Below are 22,322 nucleotides of genomic sequence, written 5' to 3'. Positions count from 1 at the left end.
TTAGGTATAGCCACCTTCTTCCTTTTTTGACATATTATTTCATCAACAACCTCCCATACTTTTCTCAAGTTGATATTATAGTAATTTGATCTCTTTACATAATATCGCCTTTTTTGCTTTATGCAGAATCCCGCTGAATGTATATCTGTACTTTTTGTATGTCTCTCTTGCTTCAAGAGTTGTCGATTTAAAATCTATCAGGTAAAGTATATTTCTGTGTTTGGTAGACTGAACGAAACCTTTTGTCATCCAAGGAGTTTTGGGAACACTTTTGATCCGACTTGCTCGTAGAGGAAAACACCGTTCTTTTAACTGTTTAAGCCGGCTCGTCAGTTTATTTGCTGCCATATCTGCCAAAGACGCATGAGTTACAGCAGACCAGTCATTCGATTTCAGGGTTTCAGTGAAGTAATCAATGTTTTTTTGGGAAAAACTTCGATACGTGAAAACACGATTAGACGCTGACTTAGTGGACCGGCCTGCCATTGTTGGGGCCATTGTGATGACTGCGTAGTGATCGGAAACATCAGATGTTATAATATGCGATGTAAAAGATGTGTGAGGGTTAAAGGAAAGGAATATATTGTCAATCAGTGTTGCAGTATTTCTAGCGGTACCATACCGAGTGGGAAAGAATACAGTAGGGAGAAGACCAGATGATATGGTTGTATAAAGGAACGAACGCGAGTTGGCCTCACCGTCAGTCGTCAGCAAGTTGATGTTAAAGTCACCCATAAGACATGTATTTTTACTTCGACCAAATCCATTAATCTCCGACGTAAGTGGCTCAACTTGCGAACAGTAAATGTCACTTGGAAATGGCGGTGGCTTATAAAAAAGGCCCACGAAATCTACTGGAAATTACTTTCCAAGGATTTCAATGACTATTGAGTAGACAGATCGACTACGTTCGACCACACCATTAAAAATTGATTCTAAGTCATCGCGGCGCTTGTAAAAGATAGATTCATTTACAAATAATGTAATGCCATCGGAGCACTTTGTCACATGCTGTGGAAGATGTATGGCGTCAAAACCGGGCAAACAGTATGGCGACTTGTCGTACTAAGAAGTCAGCCAAGTTTCATCTACACCAAAGAAAATAAAAAGATTTTTAATGTAATTTGGTAAATTAATTAGCTCATCTCATTTTTGTTTAAGGGATTTAAAAAAATTTAAAAAAGAAAACTTGTAGGTTTTATACCGTTATTTCCGTCGTTTCTTATTTGCTTCTTTTGCTTTCGAATATTTTAATTACTAGTTATCAATCAGCTCTATCACGGTATCAGTCTCTGAATCTTTATCGCATTCTGTAAGATTAAAATACGCGGTTTTTATAAGGGACTGTTCAGTTAAGAATGAAAAATCATTCATCGTCGAGATCACCGATGGTTTTTATTTTCATCAATTAGATTAAATAATGATAGTGGAGGAAAATAATAATAACAGGAGTGTTCCGGTGTTTGTAGTATTTCGTGACGATGTGTTCTGATGATGACTTGTACTGCCATAAATGGGCAGCCTCTCGTGAAAAAAATCCCTGTTCCTCCTCTCCCCCCCTTTTTTTTAGTCTGAGAAATCCGACCGTCGATCACAACAAGAAAAGAGGCATAAGCAAGAAATAGAACAGGAACAGCATAAGCAGGATAAGAAGTAGAAAGAGAAAAAGAGATGTAGAAAAAGAAAAAGAAATGATAGCACTAAGGTAGAAAAGTAACAAATTAATTACACCCATGGATATTATTATCAATACACTTTCTTAGTTTTAAATACCCCCGATCGAAGTATCAAGATATTTTTTCAAAATGATAAATTGTGGGCTTTAACCATAACGTTTCCATCAGTGGTCCAGACATTTTTTAGTCCAAATCCAGTTTTTGCGTATGTAAATAACTCACGTTTAGTTTTTGTTAGGTTGAACAAAATGGCTATCTCAAAATTTTGATTGGATGTGTTTGGGGAAATGGTGGGCGTGGAAGGGGTGTTAGTTGCCTTCCAATTTCTTTCGACTATTAAAAAGGGCACTAGCCGTTCCAATTTCCAATCGAATGAGCCCTTTTCCAAGTTACTACGACAACTCCTCCTATACGAAGTACCCTGGTATGGAAAAAAAACAAAAAATAAATAATATATTGTGCCAACATTATTCTTTACTTAGGCGGCGCTATTGCACTGCCTATGATATATCACCGCTTTGGGAGGTACTAAAAGTTACGCAAAAACGACAGCTGCGTACCCATTATTACAAGTTGACAAAAATTTTGTTACGTTTGCCCTTGTGGTTTTCAAATAGTTTTGGTAGCAGCCGTTATGGAATAATTGACCCGGTGACTAAAATTGGAAAGGTAGAAGCAAGAGCTTACCGCCGAAGCATGCAGTTTCTTGCTGACTCACCTCTAACTCGTCTTGTACTGCAATTCTAAGTTAGTGTAAGTATTTTGTACTTGTTTATGAGTGTTTTTTTTTTTTACTCCGCTTACTAGTCTCCATTTGTTAAGCGGGCAGAAAATAAATTATTATTATTATTATATAAATTGATGTTATACAGTTTTCTCGCAAAATAATAATGTTATTCTCTAGATTCTTGTCGCATTTTCTTCCAAGATTTTTTATTTTTTATCATAAATTAGATCATTACAAGTGAATCAAAGAAAAAGCTAGAATAAAAAAAGATGAAAGGGAATTACTAAGGATCAATAAAAACGGAAAAAATGACTTTATTGTGGAAAATATTAGCTCAGGACGTTGAAATGAGTTTCTTGATCAATTTGGATGAAAATAATCTTTACTATAAGTAAGTCTCCAGACGTTACTTAAAAATCTCTTTTTTCCCTTTATAATCCCAGTGCCAGGAAGTTCCAAATCTACATAATCATTAATGCAGAAATAAAGAGAACAAGAACTGAGAAATTACTAAAAATAATATTTTTTTAATGAAATAACTACTTTTATGTTGACCATAGGCTTCTGGTTGACATAGGAGCATCCCAAACCCTGAAAAAATGTAGGGCGTTTTCTTGAGTACATAGGCAAATTTTGGAAGCCTACAACAAGTTTTCAAGAAAAAAACGCAAACAAATTATAATAGAAGAATCTAGATCATCCTTCAAAAGAACTATGCAGCCTTTTATTGCAAAATTCGGTATATACTGCGAATGCCGTACCCAGGATTTTTTTTCGGAGGGGTCTTACTAAAAAAAAATCGAGGGAGGGGGGTTTATGCAAAAAAAAAATCAAAAAACGCATACAAAGTTTATATCCATTTTTATTACGTTTTTATGAGTCAGACAAACATTTCGGCGGCGGGGGGTCAAACCCCTCTAACCCCCCTTCTGGGTTCGGCCTTGTATACTGCAGCCATCCTGAATATTACGAAAAAAAGACTTGAAAGTAGGCGTTGTTAAAAGTTAGGTCTCATCAAAGAAGTAAGGCCAGTGGGTGACTCAAAGTAGGGCTTAACAAACTTGACTAATATTGATATTGAGCTTTGCCAAACAGTAGTAAAGACATGAACTCTGATACCTGGAATCGTCCATGAAACTGAGAATGTCAGTCAGCAAAACGTATTCAAATTTTATTGTGGTACCGCTCTAGTGGGACACCCGTGTTGAATTATACTAAAAAAGAACATCGAAACTCGGAATACCAAGCAATTATATGGGGAGGAAGCAAATATTACAATGGAATTTTTTTTTATCTCTATTCTCTTTTGTAAAGTTTTGGTTATAATTATTGTGCTATGTTCCAAAGTTTGTTCAGACCACCCATGTTTGTGATAACTGTGACTAGTTAATGAATGATGGATTCAGAACGGGCGAGGGACCCTTTATAGCTATGAATAACAATTTTGGAGTAATCAACACTTGTTTTTATTGCAGGAAAAGGGGAGGGTCAGGAAATCTCCTAGATTTCCTGTATTGCCTTTCTCTGCTGCTTCTAAAATTGCAAATTATCTTTCAGGGTGGGAGGCCACGTGAGAAATATAGATGGAGTAAGTATTCAAAATATGTTCTGAAGAATTAACATGCAGTTACAATAAATAGATAATTTTTGGAAAAGAGTGTCAAAGAAAAGCAAAGGGTAATAGTAAAACTAAAAGTGAAAAGAAAAAATATTGCGGAACATGCATTTCGAGAAATGCGTTGTTTAACAAAGAAATTGCATTGCACTGTTACACTGCATGCAATAAATATGCATTAAAATAAAGTCAAACTTAAAAACAACTTTGCCAATTCTCATTAACATACCGTCTCGAAGCATACCTCTCTGAGTGGGACTGAAGCTTTCGCTGGCAGATTAGTAAACAAGCTATTTTATAGTCAAGGTAGATGTAGATTTTTTCTATATTTAAAATTTTGGCTGAAAGGGTGTTGAGATTGACGGTAAAACAACACAAGAAAGATTTTAATCTCTTTTATTTTGTATCCGTGTATGAAGAGCTGTCTAAGTTGCAGAATGAATATTTTGGACGAGGGGTAGGGAGAGAATATTGGTTAATTGAATGGATGTCTGAAAGGAACGTCTGTGCTATTAATCAGTTGTGTAAGCTTTTTCTTTCTTGTGGCTAGAATTGTCAATATACCATTTTTAAAAGCTCTTCCTTGGGGTGGTAGTTACGAGGGTATTTGTCTCGGCCACTCTGGCATAGGGGGGGGGGGGGGGGTCGGGGCGGTAAAATTGCCCACTTTGATCTACTTCTTCAGTTTGACTCGTTTTTTTTTATATTTAAGTCGGGAGAGGGCACTGCAATTAGTTTTTCCCTGGGTACCATCAACTCAAGGAACGGCTCTGTGTTCGTATTCAAAATCTAGAAGACAAGAATGTTAGGTTCCCGAAGAAGTCCTCAAATGCCAGGGAGCTGAGGTAAATCCCCCCAAAAATATTCCTTGAATTTGCCAATGTTTGGCATAATGTTCCAGCCCATCCCCATACTCCCGACAAAGGGAGGCAAGCACACAGTAGGACACCAGGAGAGGGGTATCTCCCGAGCTATCCTCATCATATGACGCCCAGTAACCTTATCACACAGTTGCACGCAATTTGTATATGGATGGACCTGAATCTATGCCAATGAATCTCACCTGAATCTGACAATCTATGGCTTGAATCTGGATGGTCATCATTGTTGTCACAACGGCCAGTTCCTAAATTGCAGCAATTGCCCAAATTTGCGTGCTACACAGTGAATTTTTTTGCGCGTATAGCAGCTTGCACTGCGACACGTGGATGGTTCGTTTAAATGTTCTTAGATTAAATTTTATGTCATCATTTTAATCTAAAAGGATAAAAATGTATCCTGAGTTGATCATAGTGCTGAATGGGAAAATGTACTCGCACGCATATATCCCGTGCTTTAATGTATTTAGATTATTGTCATGCATAAAAAATGTTTTGGCGTATATTTTGATGTGAGACACATTATGTAATTGCACTTTATAAGTCTATATTTTTAAATTGGTTATACAAGAGAAAAAGTGATACATTCAATGTAGCACGAGCTACAGTGCTACAAATGATGAAATAGTGCTAAAATAGCACTTTCGTACTACAGGTGGCATCCCTGATGGTTATTGAATAATAACAACATTTTAGCTACTTTTGTCTTATAGCCACCACAATCAAAATCTTATATCACGAACATGAGACACTAACCGGTTTTCATGGTCTTTATACCAGACAATATTAACTTCGGCTTCGTGAATAACTACATTATAGCTATATTTTAATTAAAGATTTAGTTGGTATTTTGGTTGGCTTAGTTTAGGTTACCTATTTAATATAATGCGGTCTGGGCTGCCCCCTTCCCGTAATTCTTTGTTGTAGTTTCCGTAATTTTGTTGATAAAGTGTTATATTTTCATCAATTTTCTTTTATTTAATTAGTATTAACCTAACTTCACTTCTCGACATAACTTGAGTGTGGTGGCTATAAGACACACACATTTTCTTTTTACGTCGAAGAATTGAAATTATCAGGCCACAGAAAAAGAAATGAGGTAAAGTATTACCCTGTGATGGAACGATGTAAAAAAAAAGCGGAAACTGGCGCTTTTGTCAACAGAAAAAAGACTACCAACGTCATCTAGCATTTGATGACACCCAGTATTTATTTCAGTGTAATAATCAGAATAATTAATTTAATTAGTGTAATTGGCAAAAATTAGGGCAATAGTAAGTATCTGATCTCAGTTCCTTAGCGAAAAATAATTATGGAGGTTGATAAAATGCCAAGTGTCGCCGCATGTTAGATAGGGTTGATAGTTGCCGTTTTTTTTATGTTGTCGCTAGCACTGGTTTCCACTCTCGCTGTTAACCAGACTCATTGAACTAGCCGCTAATCAGGCACTTGAAATACCTGGAACTAAGAATTTAAGAATAAAAAAAAACACGGTGGAGATAAATCTAAACTGATCAATGAGGGTTTAAAACTTCTGTGTAAATAAAATGACCAAAAAGTGAGTTTATAAATGTTTATTTCGTATAATAAAATATAAATACACTGAACAAAGTCGCATTATGAATCAACTGGTATATAGGACTATTAAAATTATTAGTTTCCATGAACGATCGTTTCATAAGCAAAGTCTATTAAGGCCATTTTCCCATCAAAGTCCTGGGTAGAATTGAATATTTGCAAGTTTCTAAGGGTTTTGAAAAACAAATGCACAAACCAAGTGCCCAATATTTTAGCCATCAAATGTTAGATAAATTTTGATAGAGGGCAATTTTACCAAAGCCATCGAAGGGGGACCCATCTCCCCCAACTTGTGTACATCTCAGAACGCCACGTGTGCTGTAGACTTCCACCACACTTGGCAATCACCGCTTCGTGATTGTGGTTTCAAATGTGGACAGCCTCTCCAAGACCGTACTAAAGCGCACATATAAAAAATCTTGACATTTAGTATGGATTAAAAAATCCATACTAAACAATCTTGGACATTTTTCATCATATAATTGCTATAAAGAATCAAAACCTCATTATATTTTCACTTTTAAGTTTTTTCCAGGGTTGGTTTTATGGACTTAATCTTCTTGGCTTCAGAGTGGCTCTACCAACATTCTTTATGCACGATACAAAATTGTAGCAATAAATATTAGGTTATATAGTAGCTGGTGTCTAAGGTTATGTAAGGTAAAAAAAAATGCATAGACGATTCTCCTACTTCATTGCAGGAGAAGGAGAATTTTAAGGAGACAAATTTTGAAAAGTCGTTGTATCACAAACTTTTGTGCCCCTCATTCTCTCTTTTTGTGCATACACATCAGTGCAAAGTAATAAAGATGAATTCATTGTACTGAAAGAAACGTATGAATTGGTGACACCATAGAGAGACAGAGAGTTAAAAACCTTTCATTGTTTGTACTAGCTTAATGTAACAGGAACCAATCAGGTTTTAAAAGCAGGAGTTATTTGTTTCTCTGGAGATAAGGAGCACTGTGATTGGTTTGCAAAAATACGTCACAAAAAGAAACCAATAGAATAAAAGCACAATGTTTAACACCGAAATGTAGTGCAGTAGCCTTTCTTTTTCAGTCGGGCAGCATTCTGTTACGCGTAAACACTGCTTGGAGCATAAGATGTTCGTATCATATGGCCAGGTTTAAATGGTGAATGGTGGCTAGAATCATTTCTTGGTTCGTTCGACGATGGTGTTCTCCGAGGAAGTCGGTCCGAATATGCCAGAGCTAAATTTGCTGCAGTTTGGCTTGATGGGACTGGGAATGAGCCGTTTATGATTCCTACAAATTGAAAAAAAAATGACAGAAGTTCAAAAGGAAGAGGTCGTACATGGCTACGTGTCTCCATATGTGCACACTGGCTTAAAACCTAGAGTGGTGGAATTAGAGAATTTTTCCCAGCGGGGAGAGAGTGGAGAAGAATAAAATATAGAGTGGAAGACTTTACAAGTCTTTGGGGAGGGTCGAACTCCCCCTGTGTGCAGGTAAGCTTGTACATGCATTAATTATTTTGAAAAGGAAAGTAATTAATTAATTTGTTTTAAACCCTATTCTTGCAGCACAAGAAAAAGCGAAGTATTGTGAAAAAAATCACTAATTTAAGATACGACGAAAAGAATATATTTGGACACGATACAGTTTTATCATTCAATCTTAAAGGAGGAATGTCAAAAGCATTTAGAAGAAAACGAATCGAAGAACACGCTTTTTCATAGACCATTTTCTAATCTAGGTACGAACAAAACAGGTCCATCGACGTGCGAACCATTTTTTGATGCGGTAGGCCTCAGGCTTGATCCATTTGCTTAGACGTTTTAAAACGTTTTACGCATTCATTCGACATTTCTTAAGAAGAATCATCATGTTCTATGCTGTCGAGAGAAAAGATCTTCATAATTTGCAGTTAGTTATGTATAGCTTTTAAACAATGATGTTGATTGATCCATTAGATAGTTGAAAAATAACTGATACGCATGGAATTTAATTCATAAATTTGCAACATTTTACGATTTTCTTGTTTGGTTTCTTATCAAAGAGGGATAACCGACTTTTTACCACCTGGTGTTCATCATAGAGCACCACATGTGCGCAAAGTCTCCCTCACAAGTGAAAAAGCACACGTAGCACTTGGTGCAGTTCCGCCATGTTTGGCACACTTTCACCCCGCTTGACGCGTGCCTCCAGGTGCACGTGATTTTTAAAATTGGTGACACTCCTCCTATCGAACACATGAATAAATATATCCCAAAAGCTAGTAATAGACTTGGCATAAGTCTACCTAACCAAAATTTTTGCATTACTTTCAAAAGCCTAACCAAGTTTTAAAATTTTCAATACTGTTGAGGATAAAACAGGCAGTATTCTTGGTAGAATTTCCTACTTCTATTGCTGCTTTAGATTCATGCAGCCTTTAGATTCGTACTAACAGCCTGTACTGGAGGCAATGAGCCTTTGTGGCCTGAATGTTGAGCAATTCTGATGAATCTGCCCATACCAATAATATACAAATAAAATTTCAGAATAGGGATATGTCATTTTATTAGAACGTGAAAATAGATACAAAAAAGAAGGATATTTTGACCAGTTTACCTACGTCGTGTATATAGATACGATCTGACCAATCAAGTATATAGCTATATATTCCAGAACATTTCCTTTGCAATTGGAAGAAGAAGAAGATTGTGCCACCATCATTAGAAATTCAAATTACATTTAGGCAATATTAAAGAAGAAAAGATTTCAAATCAAGACTTCGAATGAACCCTGATAATAAACTCTCTTAGACAAATCTAGCAAATGAACCGAAAACTATTAATAGCCCGAAAGAAATTATTTTGTTCTGTATAAATAATGTTTGTTTTAAGTGTTACACTTTAGTTTATCTGCTGGTGACGATCACCAGTGTAAGTCGTCAAAAAATCCAGATTATTTGTATCGGTTTTCACTGTCTAATAAAAGGACATTTCCGTATTTTGAACTTTTATTTGTTCGTCATGGAAAGACAGTGTGGCCTTAGAAAAAATAAATTCTAATAACAGCAGCTTGGAGAAAGGTTACACAATGGAGAAACAAAGTTTTCTTGAAAACAATTTTGTGACTCAGAAGGTTTTGCTCATTTCGCTCACTTGAATATTTCTTGTAATCCCCAAAACAAGTTTTATGAAGTTACAGCTAATTATCTCTCCAGAAGTTAAATTTCATTGTCTGTCTAGACTCCTCTATCAGCACTGCAGTCATAAAAAGGGGTATTTTTCTGTCCAAAAACAAGGAGTGTCATGATTGGTCTGCGAAAATACGTGACAATAACAAACTAATGAAATAAAAGCACAATTTAAGACAAAGGTACTGCACTGTAATCTTCATTTTTTTTCTCTTTGCTTCGATATTAGGATTTCCTGCTTTTAGCAATCATTTCACATCATTACTGGTCATTTCACTCTTTTTGATGACATAAATTTAGTTTTCAGTGAAGAAGGTTTGTTGTAGTAATTTGTAGGCCGTAGACGTAAAGACTCAGAGCCCTCGATACCGTCGATAATTAATCCTGCCAACAAAAGGCCATAATCGATGCCATCAATAAGAGCTCGAGATAAGTGGCTTTGATATTTTCTTGAGCTTTTTGTTATAATAAACTAATTAGTGCATATATTAAATGAAACAAAATAAGTTAAGTAGGTTAAGGAAACCACAACTGATTACCTGCTTGAAAGCCCATGGAAAAAGTTAATCTGCAATTGAATACTTGATTTAGTTGTTTTTAAAGTTGTCTCCATTTGTCTCCTTTTTGTTTTCATTCAGAAAAGGAGGCTTTTTTAATTGTTTTTCTTTGCTGCTTTTATTCCAGTTCCAAGTTTTGGCTTTTTTAATTGTCCTTTTTTACACGCTCTTGTTTTCTTCAGTATTTATTCATTTCGGTTGCATTGTTTTGTTGCTTTTCCATTTAAAATTTTAGTTTTTTATAGTTTCTCAACTTTTAATTTTCTCTTTTTTTATTTACTTTTCACTTATTTTTGGACTGAAGGAGGTAGCCTTTGATTTGAATTTCCCTAATTTATTGACAATATGAAAATTTTTTGTTCTATTTTTTCGCGTATTCTTTGTCAAAGTACCGATTCTGTCGATTGAAGTTTGATTTTTTTTTTTTTTTAAATCAAGATATTGTTAGTTTTGCTGATTTAATTTCAGGGTTTAACGTGGCAACACTGACAAAAATGTGTCTATGCTCATTAAAATTCATAATTTTGAAACAACCAAAGCGAAATCTTAGAAAATCAGGTATGAATAGACGTAAGATGGTTCCAAGGCGTTAAGACATGATTTACTATGATATTCTAGCTACTTTAAAATACTAACTTGTAAAAAAAAATTATTTCGAATTCAGTGTCATTTTCTTGAATAAGTCACCCAAAAATAATATGATCTAAATCTTATCCGTCTTAAGTATTTCTTTATTTATATTTCATTATTCTGGTTATAATCAACATATCCTGATTATTTTTATCCTGATTACAATCAACAAGTAATTAAAATAGGTTCCTTTTTACTGATGAAGGATTTTATGGTTGCCAAAATTATTTTTTTCGACAATCTAGCCATGGCCAAACGAAAATTAGGACACCATCGAATGTAATAGGAAGAGTTAATAAAAACATTATAATGAAAAAGGAACTTCATTTGAAGGTGTAAAGTGGGAGGTCGTGAATATAGTGGGATGAAGGAGAAGTGTGTATAGCTGAGTTAGCCTCAGGTGGCTTGGTGCTGTAATGAGACGTGTCAATAGAAGTAGCAAGAGTGATTATTTCTGAAAGCCACAATTACAGATTACCACAATTACATCGTCACCACACAATAAAAAATTAATTAAAAAGCTAGATTTTACTTCTCCTCCTCCATTCAAAAACTACTCACCGTGACTAATTGGCGATGGGCCAATTTGAGTTCTATATAAATACTCGTCTTCTACTGCAACAAATCTGTCTGCCATCGTAAAAGCTAAAATGGATGTCACAAAAGTAGCCAGGGTATTCATGCAAGCCAGAAAAAATGGCCACTTCATTTCGCACGATCCAAGCCTATATGCTCTTGAATCAGGGCCACAGATCAGCTTTACTGCAGTATCATCCCATATTGAAGGGAAAACAATGAGAACAGTTGCTGACAAAATGCCTGCAAAAAATACTAAACATAGAAGCTATCAAAAACAGCTATTGAAATATATATATATATATATATATATATATATATATATATATATATATATATATATATATATATATATATATATATATATATATATATATATATATATATATATGTCCGTGAGGACAGGGTTTCGAGTCCTAGTGTAGATGGTTATTTGTATTGGTACAGGAGTAAGTTGCGTGACCCTATAAGCTCAGATAGTGTCGACCCAGCTCTAAATAGAACGTTTGTAATATTTAAACAAAGCAGTAGAAAAAAAAGAAAAAAAATAACAACAAACTTTAAATAATAACAATCTTTTTTTTAATATTTCAACTCCACGTCAAGGAGCCTTTATGAACAGAGAAAAAAAACTGGTTAAGATAAATTAAACACAACATAAAAGATAAAACAAAAACCAATCTGATCATTTAGAGTCTGTTGTTTTCTTTTTTGTTCCATTGCTTTATTTCAATATTACATCCGTTTTTATACCTGTATTTTCATTTATTAAATTCTATAGATGGAAAGGCAGCGTTGCCTAAGAAAATGTTTACGTATAGGCTATATACCTTATTATTCGGAAGCGAATACGTCACTTCTGAACCTTTCCCCCAGCAAGAAAATTCTTCACCTTTTTGTTGTTTTTGCTTCACAAATTTATTTGCATTGATTAAGCCTGAAAAATTTCGGATTTTTAAAGAAGAAATAAGTGCAAATCTTTTGAATCTGTCTTCGACCAGGAAGACCGCGTGAAGCTTTTGCGCAATTTAGTAGCATCGTAACTACTGCAAATGATAAAACTTGTCCGCTGACGACACTCAGAGACCAAATATGCCGAGAAAACCATGGGTTGATGAACAGCTAGTGAACTTATTTGAAAAGCGGGACACAGCGTTTCAAGATAATCCGAGATCTTCAAAGGAGGAAAATAATACTCATTTTAAACAGATTCGGAATATGGCGAACGCAATGAAAAGGAAAAAACGAAACAGTATTACTCGGCACTTTTTGAGGAAAATAAGGCAGATCCGAAAAGAACTTGGAAAGTTATCAATGAACTGGTTAGCGGGCCACGGAGACCTCAAGACCCTCGAATTGAAATCGAAGGAGTGGTTGTAGAGGATAAGACCAGAGTTGTGTGACGAGTTTGGTGATTTTTTTACTAATATTGGAACAAAGATACAAGCGGAAACTAGAAATTCCCACGCTCTTGTGAACGGCAACTCGTTTGCTAGTGAGCGGGGCGTGGGAATGAAAATGAAATTTCGTCCCTGTGATTCAGCTGAATTAACAATGATCATCAGCTCGATTGAATCCAACAGTGCTGGGCTGGATGATGTATAACCTAAAGACTATTCAATCAATTCTGGTGTGCATTCTTTCTGTGCTAGTGCACCTAACAAATTTATCAATGGAGAAGGGAAGTTTTTCCTGAGTTATTGAAAACAGCAAATATTCTCCCTCTCTACAAAGGGGGCACTCAAATGGATATATCGAATTGGAGGCCTATTTCTATTTTACCAGTGTTTTCGAAAGTTTATGAGAAAGTTATCCATGGAAGACTGTATGATCACCTCACGAGCCTGCATGCATTGTATGAAGGCCGGTTCGGATTCCAAAAGGGCCATTCGACTTCACATGCTGTACAGAATCTTTTAGAAAATGTTAATTTAGTTTTAGAAAAGGGTGAGTATTGTATTAGCATTTTTATATTTTTAAAAAGGCGTTCCATTGATTTCAGTGTTTTATTGGGTAGATTAAGAGATTTGGGTGTAAAAGGGAGATATTTGGATTGGTTTGGTCAGTGAGGATAAATCTAGGACAGAAGTTTTCTAGGTTGTTTCCTGTTTCATGTGGAGTTCCTCAGGGTTCTGTAGTAGGCCCCCTGCTGTATTTATTTTATGTCGACAGTATACGTTCTATATTCCTGGTGTGTCTATGACATCTTTCGACGACGATGCAGCGCTTGTTGTGGCACCAAAGACTCTTGAAGAATTGGTCCAGAGAGAAAACAGAGCTCTGCAAGAGTTGAGTGAATTTGTAGGCACTAGCTTTCTTAGCATTAATGCGGTAAAGAGTAATTATATTCTGTTTAATCGGCCTGGTATATCCCCGAATCTTCCGAGTGAAATAGGAACAAATGGTTCTTTATTAAAGCAGGTTGAGGAAGTGCGGTACCTAGGACTCATTCTAGATCAGAAACTAAGCTGGAGAAGACACGTTGATGTGGTTGCGTGTAAGGTAGCGCGTGACCTTGGGATTTTAAGACGTTTTCAACTTTTTTTTACCTTCTCATATTTTAGTTCTTTTGTATTACTCTTTGACTGCACCGTATATAAATTATGGATGTATGATTTGGGCTAGTAATTTTACGTGCAATTTTAAACGAGTGCAGATTTAAGCAAAATAAAGTAGTGAGGTTAATTGGTAAGTATGATACAGGAGTTTTAAGTACAGATTCAATTTTTAGGAAACTTAAGGATTTTGAATGTTGGTCTAATTAGATATTTTAAGATGGGTAATTTTGCGCTTCAGAGCTTGACTTGTTTTGTCCCTGATGTTTTTAATAATTTTTTTTCGTTTTAATTCGGTTAATCACGAATATGCTACGTGAAACAATGAAGGCCTAGTAAGCGAGCCAAGAATTGAGATCCGTTCTAGCCATTTGGCAAAGCGCACGGGTCCGGTGGTCTGGAATACCTTTCCAGACTCAATTCAGGAAGCGGAAAGTGTGCCGTAATTTAAAAACCGGTTAAAGAAGTATCTCCTTGCGGGCAGTTGATGAGCGTGGGACTGGATTGTGAGAGAGAATAATTTAAGTATTTTTTTCTGTTAATAATTTTTTTAATTTATTGTTCTGTAATTATTATTAACATCTCTTTTTCTTTTCTTTATTTGTTTTATTTCAGTGATGGTTTGGTTAGTTGCATAATATAATAATTGTGTACTAGTTGCGTTTTTCCGGCATATTTGTGCTTTGTTTGTAACCGATCGTCAAGCCGGCATGAATTATATTTAATAAAGATGTTGAATCCAGTGACCATTTGCTCTCCTTCCCTGGGAGATCAAAATATTTATAAATAGCACATAGCAAAATCAGGTGGTAAAACCGTGGTATATACAAATAACTTCGTGGACAGTCTGTTCAAACAACGCACAGAAAATGTGCGTTTTCTTGGCATATCATATTCGTAATAGGAAGGGGTTTAGGAGAGGGAAAGGGTGTTAAAAAACAAGAGATTTTATCAGGTTGAATGTTTTTTTTTGTGTTCTTTTTTAGTTTGTAATTGTAATTTCTTATACATTCTGTATTACTTTGCTGTTTGCCCTTGACAAATCCCCCCCTTCCTAAAAAAATATCTTCGTGTGTCCCCGAGAGTCAGTATGAATTGTTTAGACAATGACAGGATTTGGATAAAACTTTAAAATACGTCACTCCGTGATTTTTTTAATTTGAGACTTACGATGTTTATGCCCAGCATTTAAATTTATTTATTCATTAAGAGATGAGAAACAACTAGTAAATCACTAATTTGAAAATTTTTAGATACGTCAATCCTCGGTATTTTTAGTTATTTGAAAAGCTTTGGAAAGCTATAAGGCTGCATTGCTATGTGGGGTACATTTGTGCCTTTCTGGTACATTTTTGCTATAGTTGCGCATAAAATTTTTCAAATTGGCTATTTTTAAAAAATTGTAGATTTGGTACCATTTGGTTAAAAAAATGGTGTTCTTGGCGTATTTCACTTTCATGGCTTCACTATCTTGTATTTAATGTCTAGTGGCACTTCCACAGAGGCTTATATACAGTATTTCCACTTCTACCAATTTTTCAGGAGATTTACTAAATTTCAAATCCATCTCGACAAAAAAAAGAATATACCGAAAATAGTGAAAATCTCCTTCAAATTCGGGGAATATCTTGTTTTACTGTCATACTTTGGTTTTGGCTGTTGTCTGTGAAATCAAAATACATTTCGTTTTTGTAGCTTCTAGCTGTTTACATATACATAGCTGTTTACCTTCCCTAGCTGAGTCCAAAATTGACTCAATCAATTCCTCATTTTGAATCTGTTAAATTAACTTCAATACTTTTACAAACTGTCTACTCTGTGAAATTTCAGACTGTGCTACTTTATTTACATAACGCTTGAACACCTTCAAAAATATCATACAAAAAAAAAACAGTCCTACTGAAAATTCCATCGAGCCATGAGAGCCATCTATCGATGTTAGATTGAAAATCGCTGAAGATCCACAGATTGTTTGGAAAGAAAGTGCAAACACCGTTAACATGGGATGAACTTGATGTTGGGCCATGATCTCAAAATCCCTAATTGAAACGAAACTTTTGACTCCTCTTTGGCAATGAAAGAATTTGAGAAGGAAAATGTAACAGAAAATTGGAATATGCAAATTCCATAAGAATAGCCACCGATGCTTTAAGAAATTATAAGTTGGATCTCAGTTGCCTAAGTTTGTAGAGTCACTGTCCTTAATTCCGATCATCACAATGATGAACGTTTTCGAACAGTTCGCAGTAATAAGCTGTAAGGAGCGACCATGGCTAATAGTAACTGAGACTTTTAAAAATGTGTTTTTGATAATGATAATAATACTACTACTAACAACCACTGCAGCACCAAGCCGCCTGATGCAACACAGCTACGCACGCTTATCCTCCATCCCAATCTACTCAAATCATCGCCCACCAGGAAGTTTCCACTTCCCTTGAATCTCTCCTTACAACATCCTCCCACCACAACATAGGAAGACCTGCTTTTCGGTTAGCCCTAGACGCTTGGCCAAAAAGGACTATCTTTGGCAATCTGTCATTCTTCATCCGCAGAACGTGGCCTAGACTTCTCAGCCTTTCTCTTATTATGGCTTAGAAAGCGAGATTGAGTCACACTTTTCGTAGAGCCTACTGTTTGAGATACAGTCAGTCAGTAGGGTATCCAAAGAAACCCATCGGCAATTTCTCTGGAAAACATCTAGCAAATCTTCCTCCGTTTTTCGGAGCACCCATTCTTCATAACAATACATGACCACTGTCATCACTGTAGCTTTCAATATTCTAATCTTGGTTGGCAGACTTATCATTCTGTTCTTCCAAACTTTTTTCAACTGTGAAAAAACACCCTGGGCCTTGGCTATTCTACTTTTACATCTTCACTGCACCCACCGTACTTACAAATCATACTACCTAGGTAAGTGAAGCTGTCCACTTGATCAATCTTTTCGTCACCTTTTCACTTATTCCTTTTCGTCACCTCTTCACTTATTCCTAGCCTTTGCGACTTAGTCTTCTTAATATTAATTTTCAATCCTATTCTAGCACCCTGAACTCGCAAAATTTCAAAAATTTCATTCATTTTGCTAACACTTTCATCTAGGATGGTTAAATCTTCAGCATAATCTAAGTCCAGGAAAGTTTTACTTCCTTATTTGATTCCGTGTTCTACCATTGCCTTTGCTGTGCTCCTTAAGACAAAGTCCATCACAATGATCCATATAAATGGCGACAGAACGCAACATGGGTTAACTCCTGATTTAATGCGAAATCAGCTACTAACCTCCTTTCCTACCTTAACCGCAACAGTATTATTCTCTTGCATAGTACTAATCACTTTAATATATTTGTCTGGTATGCCATACAACGATAAGACCTTCATTAAAGTTCTTGTATCAGCTAAATCAAATACTTCCTCACAAACTTTAAAACTGAGGACTAAAGGTGCTTGATGACTTAAGCATTTCTCAATTATTAATCTAAGAGTGAAAATTTGGTCGATACAGCGTTTACAACCACAGTGTTCTACCCATATCTTTTTTACTCATTTTTTTATCACTAATTGTGGCCCTATCTTTAAGTGGGACAGGACCAGATTGACTATTCCTTCTCAATCCATTAGCATGCGAATACCATATTTTACAATTATACCGTCTAGCTGCATCTTCCAGATCATTCTTCCAGATGCATCTTCCAGACCAGATCATCTTCCAGATAATTCTTGTACAAGCCTCTCCTACTCTCTATAAAACGTGAAGCATTTGCAGTAATATTCCTAGCTCTGTTCCGAACTTTCTTCCATCAGACATTATCAGCGACTTCACAAAACTATTTTCCTAAAGTTATTCCACCCATCTTCTACATTGTCAAATTTAAAACTCTCCAGTTTAGTAATCAACTGTTCCTGGAAATTTTCTCTCAATTCTCATCCTTGAGTCTACCAGCGTCGCAGCTTCCCGAAAGGTAGTTACGCTTCCAAAATTTCAGCTTTAAATTAACCCTAGACACTACTAGATGGTGATCTTTACTTTTAACATCAACAACGGCACTCCTATATACCCTAGTATCTTGTACTGATCCTGCCAGTCTTCGGTTTGTAATAACATAGTCAATAAGGTGAGCTGTCTTACCATCATGTGAATACGATGTTAACTTATGGGCCCATTGTTTGATAATAATATACGCATCAAAAGAATCTGTTTTTTTTTATGGCGATTCCATGCGTATAAAATTTAGCAGGTCTAAGGTTACACATCAAAAGCTTTGAGCCTAAAAATATTTGCCTGATTTTGGAAAAAAGCGGGAAAATATCGCTAAGGGGGAAGTGATCCTAATGAAAATTACATAATCAACTTAAGCCAAATCAAATAACCATAATATAAGGCTTTCAAGCTACCATCTACAAAAATGTGAAATTTTGCTTCTTTTTTTCGAAAGGGAAGATCACGGACGGGTGTATGTTTTTTTTTAAAGGGATTATTGTATCGAACCAAAGGCCCAAGAAAATTGAGTGATAGATCATTTGGACGAAAATTAAAAGTTCTAGTAACATTTAAAGGTCTCAAAACATTCGTGCCACTCCAAAATGACGTTTTCTGCCACTTTGTGGCACCGAACTGCAATTTTCACCCAAATATGGCAGAGCTACTATCAATTAAAAATTCCAAGGTAGCTAATCGATTTCACATTATTGAAAAACAATATATCGAGCTTCCCAGATCCAGAGTGAGTAGTGCTGCACGCTGGCAAATTCGTTCCTAAAGAATTAAGTAGTCCATATAAAATAAACGGTTAATATAGACATGGGCGTAGGCAGCATTAGGCAGCATATTGTCTAGGGGGGGGGGGGCAGTCGATAGTGTGATGGAGTCTTATCAACTGCTTTTTCCAAACCATCTGCTTTTTCAACCATATCTAATGTAAATTTGAAGGTCTAGGGGTGGGGCAGCTGCCCCCTCCCTACGCCCATGAATATAGACACTTTTTTTATAGCTTCATTTAAAAAAGTCGTTTGACCTGATATTTGTTAAAATTACATACAGTGAATTTGCATCAGTTATTAATGAGGAGGGCCGGTGGGTCATTGCTAAGGAGGAGTGTATGCCTCAAAAAGGGAATTTTTACACCCAAATTTTCGAACTTTCAACCAGCATTCAGATAAATATATAGGGAGGTATGGGGGAGATGAGGAGGTGTAAATCTTCCTTTATTTTTATTAAGCCAGAATATAGGTGCTGCGATATGATAACCCCGCTCTTATTGCAGAAGAATGAGTTCTTTGTACCACGAAAAATCAACATACATATGCTTACTGGCAAAAGAGGTGGAGGGATAGTGGGACGTCTCGACCATCGTGAGGGAATTACCAGGAGGGGGCGGTACAACCAGATTTTTTTATTGATGTTTAAATGGGAATATTGGGTTTTATGTTTGTTTTTATATATATGAAAAATTTATGTGATAACGAACTGAAAGTAAGGAGTGACTCGTCGTTAAAGTAACAAAAAAAACAGAGCTAATTACACTTTGAAATTTGGTCTTGGAGGACCCTACCTATTATGCTCGGACGATTCTGTCCCAGTAAGTTCGAAGTTATTAGGATTTTTGAGGATTTATGTCATGAAAGAAGGTGATAGTTATAAATAAGCTTGAACAACTTAATATACATATATTTCAAAACGCTGTTTAGCAATTTTAAAAATTATTGTAAAATCATACGTCAGTTTGTTTTTTGGTTTTTTGAAAAATAAACAATTTGAAAGATAAACTATTATTGTACGTTGATCAAATTTAATTTTATTTAAATCTAAGCTATTGTAAAGATCGTTTACTTTCAAAATCAGTATTCTTGCTTCACGGACATGCTAAATAAACTTTAGACGTGCAATTACCGTCAGGAAAGGCTAGTTTTCTCTTTTGACTACCCTATAGAAAATTCGGTACATGGTAAGTACGCGAGAAGTGAAGTTTCGTTAATGCTAACTGAATAAAACAAAATAGGATGAAAATCGAACGTCGAAAACTCTCGGTCTTTTTAAAGGCGGGCTTTCTCGCGGACTTTCCGGATTCTTAACAAGTACCGAAAATTCTTGCATGATTTTAGTCCAAACCAGACGCAATAGGCTAATCTTCTTGCGGTAGGACGAGGGTATCGGAGAGAATATTGACCAAGTTTAGTTTTCCATAACATAAATTGGAACTAATACATGAAATGAAACGACTTTTTATGGTACCTCCAAAGATGTAAAATGAAGTTAAGAGCTTGACAAAATTTGCTCCGTTTACGAAAAAGGGGAAAACACTTTTGCAACTACTGTATGTTCTTTCGTTTGCGAATTAGAGTCAGTTTCAAATTCACTCAGGTTGATCTTTATGAATTCATTTTTCTTCAATTGCATTCGATCGCTTTAGTTACTTTGATGCTACTTAAAAGAAATTAAGTGTCAGTAAAATTACGTTAATCCTCAGTCAATTTGTTATGATACTGATCTAAGGTGTTACCATTCAATTTACAAATACTGATATATACAATTTAACAGCAAGCAATTTGGTATTAAAGAGGGCGGCAGCCTACATCATATTAAGCCACGGTAGTAGAAGGGGGGTGCTACTCGTGACGGGACTCCAAATATGGGCATAGAGTCCCTAGGGGAGATGGATTTCTGGGAAATTGATTGCGTAATCGATTGGGAATTTGGAACACCTGTGCTGTCAGTCATTAATCAAATTGTTTCCGGGCAAAGTTTAATAATGTCTGACAGGTACTGTTAATCATTAATCAAATTGTTTCCAGGCAAAGTTTAATAATGTCTGACAGGTACTGTCAACATTTCTCATGGAATAGATCCAAGTCATTAATGTCTTTGCCTCGGAAACAACTCTTTTGGTCGAACTCCAAAAGATATTAATAACCAAACGCCATGGAAACAGTTCTCCAAGAAACATCTTAGCGATGAATTGTTTTAGGGCGGGAATCAGGTTTCTTATTAATTTGAAATGCGGTCGCGCAGAGATGCCAAAAACAAAAGGAACACGCTGACATTACGTTTAGGGATTATTTGGGCGAAACCGTTTTATTCATTTTATGGGATTATTTCGGCGAAATGGTTGGAGACATTTTAAAAGAAGATTTTAGGAAAGGTTTTAGAAGAGAATTTGAGGGTCAAACTCTGTGGTCGTTATAATACACAAGTTCCATTTGAACAGTGTTGTGAGGTCCTCTACCCCAACCCCAAAGGGTTCGAATCCCTCTACCCCAACCCCGAAGAAAGCCCCCGGTACGCAAAGGTCCCCCAAGCTCCCAAAGAGCCCCAGCCCCCCAAACGCCCTCCTCAGACCCTCAAAGGCCCTCCTCTGGTCCTCAAAGGGCCCCCGGCCCCCCAAAGGGCCCCCCGGACCCCAAAGGTCCGCCCCCCGGTCCTCAAAGGTCCCCCGGGCCCGAGAAGCGCCGCGGGCCCGGAAAGCGCCGCATGGGGATGCGCCGCAGGAGGATGCGCCACGGGTCGGGGAACGCGCTGCAGGGGATGCGCCGCGGGGATGCGCCGCAGGAATGCGCCGCAGGGATACGCCGCTTTTTGTTAGAGTTCTAGTTTACTTTAATTTTAGTTAAGAGTTTGATGTTTTACCTTTGAGTTTCAGTTAGAGTTCTTGTTTAGGTTTAGTTAAGAGTTTAGAGTTTTTAGCTTAGAGTTTTTGTTGAAGTTCTAGTTTAGTTTAGTTTTAGTTAATAGTTTAGAGTTTTAGCTTAGAGTATTAGCTTAGAGTTTTTGTTAGAGTTCTAGTTTAGTTTAATTTTATTTAAGAGTTTGATGTTTTACCTTTGAGTTTCAGTTAGAGTTCTAGTTAAGTTTAGTTTTAGTTAAGAATTTATAGTTTTTAGCATAGAGTCTTATCTTAGAGTTTTTGTTGAAGTTATAGTTTAGTTTAGTTTTAGTTAATAGTTTAGAGTTTTAGCTTAGAGTCTTAGCTTAGAGTTTTTGTTAGAGTTCTAGTTTATTTTAATTTTATTTTAGAGTTTAGAGTTTTAGTTTTGTCTTAACTTAGAGTTTTTTTTGTTAGAGTTCTATTTTAGTTTAGTTTTAGTTAATAGTTTCATTTTTTTAACTTTGAGTTTCAGTTATAGTTTTAGTTTAGTTTTAGTTAAGAGTTTGGTGTTTTCCCTTAGAGCCTTAGCTTAGAGTTTTAATTTGAGTTCTAGTTTAGTTTAGTTTTAGTTAAGATCTTATAATTTTAGCTTAGATTTTTTTTGTTAGAGTTCTAGTTTAGTTTAATTTTAGCTAAGAGTTTGATTTTTTTACCTATGAGTTTCAGTTAGAGTTCTAGTTTAGTTTTAGTTAAGAGTTTAGAGTTTTTAGCTTAGAGTTTTTGTTGAAGTTCTAGTTTAG

General features: G+C 35.9%; 1 protein-coding gene across 1 annotated transcript; it reads right to left on the bottom strand.

Annotated features, from left to right (window-relative positions):
- Positions 1-7,546: 7,546 nt before the first annotated feature.
- On the bottom strand, positions 7,547-11,633 carry LOC148939552 (uncharacterized). The gene is made up of 2 exons (XM_089107005.1): positions 11,370-11,633; positions 7,547-7,742 (listed from the first exon to the last, which is right to left on the bottom strand). The coding sequence occupies exons 1-2, from the start codon at positions 11,515-11,517 to the stop codon at positions 7,552-7,554; spliced, it is 339 nt and encodes a 112-aa protein (XP_088963131.1). The 5' UTR covers positions 11,518-11,633; the 3' UTR covers positions 7,547-7,551.
- Between the last annotated feature and the right edge of the window lie 10,689 nt (positions 11,634-22,322).

The sequence above is a fragment of the Artemia sp. Qi Xiang Cuo genome, chromosome 21 (assembly GCF_049724085.1).
Source record: "Artemia sp. Qi Xiang Cuo chromosome 21, ASM4972408v1, whole genome shotgun sequence".
NCBI lineage: Eukaryota > Metazoa > Arthropoda > Branchiopoda > Anostraca > Artemiidae > Artemia > Artemia sp. Qi Xiang Cuo.
Note: the sequence above shows the minus strand (reverse complement) of the source record. Positions and strands in the feature narration are given on the sequence as shown.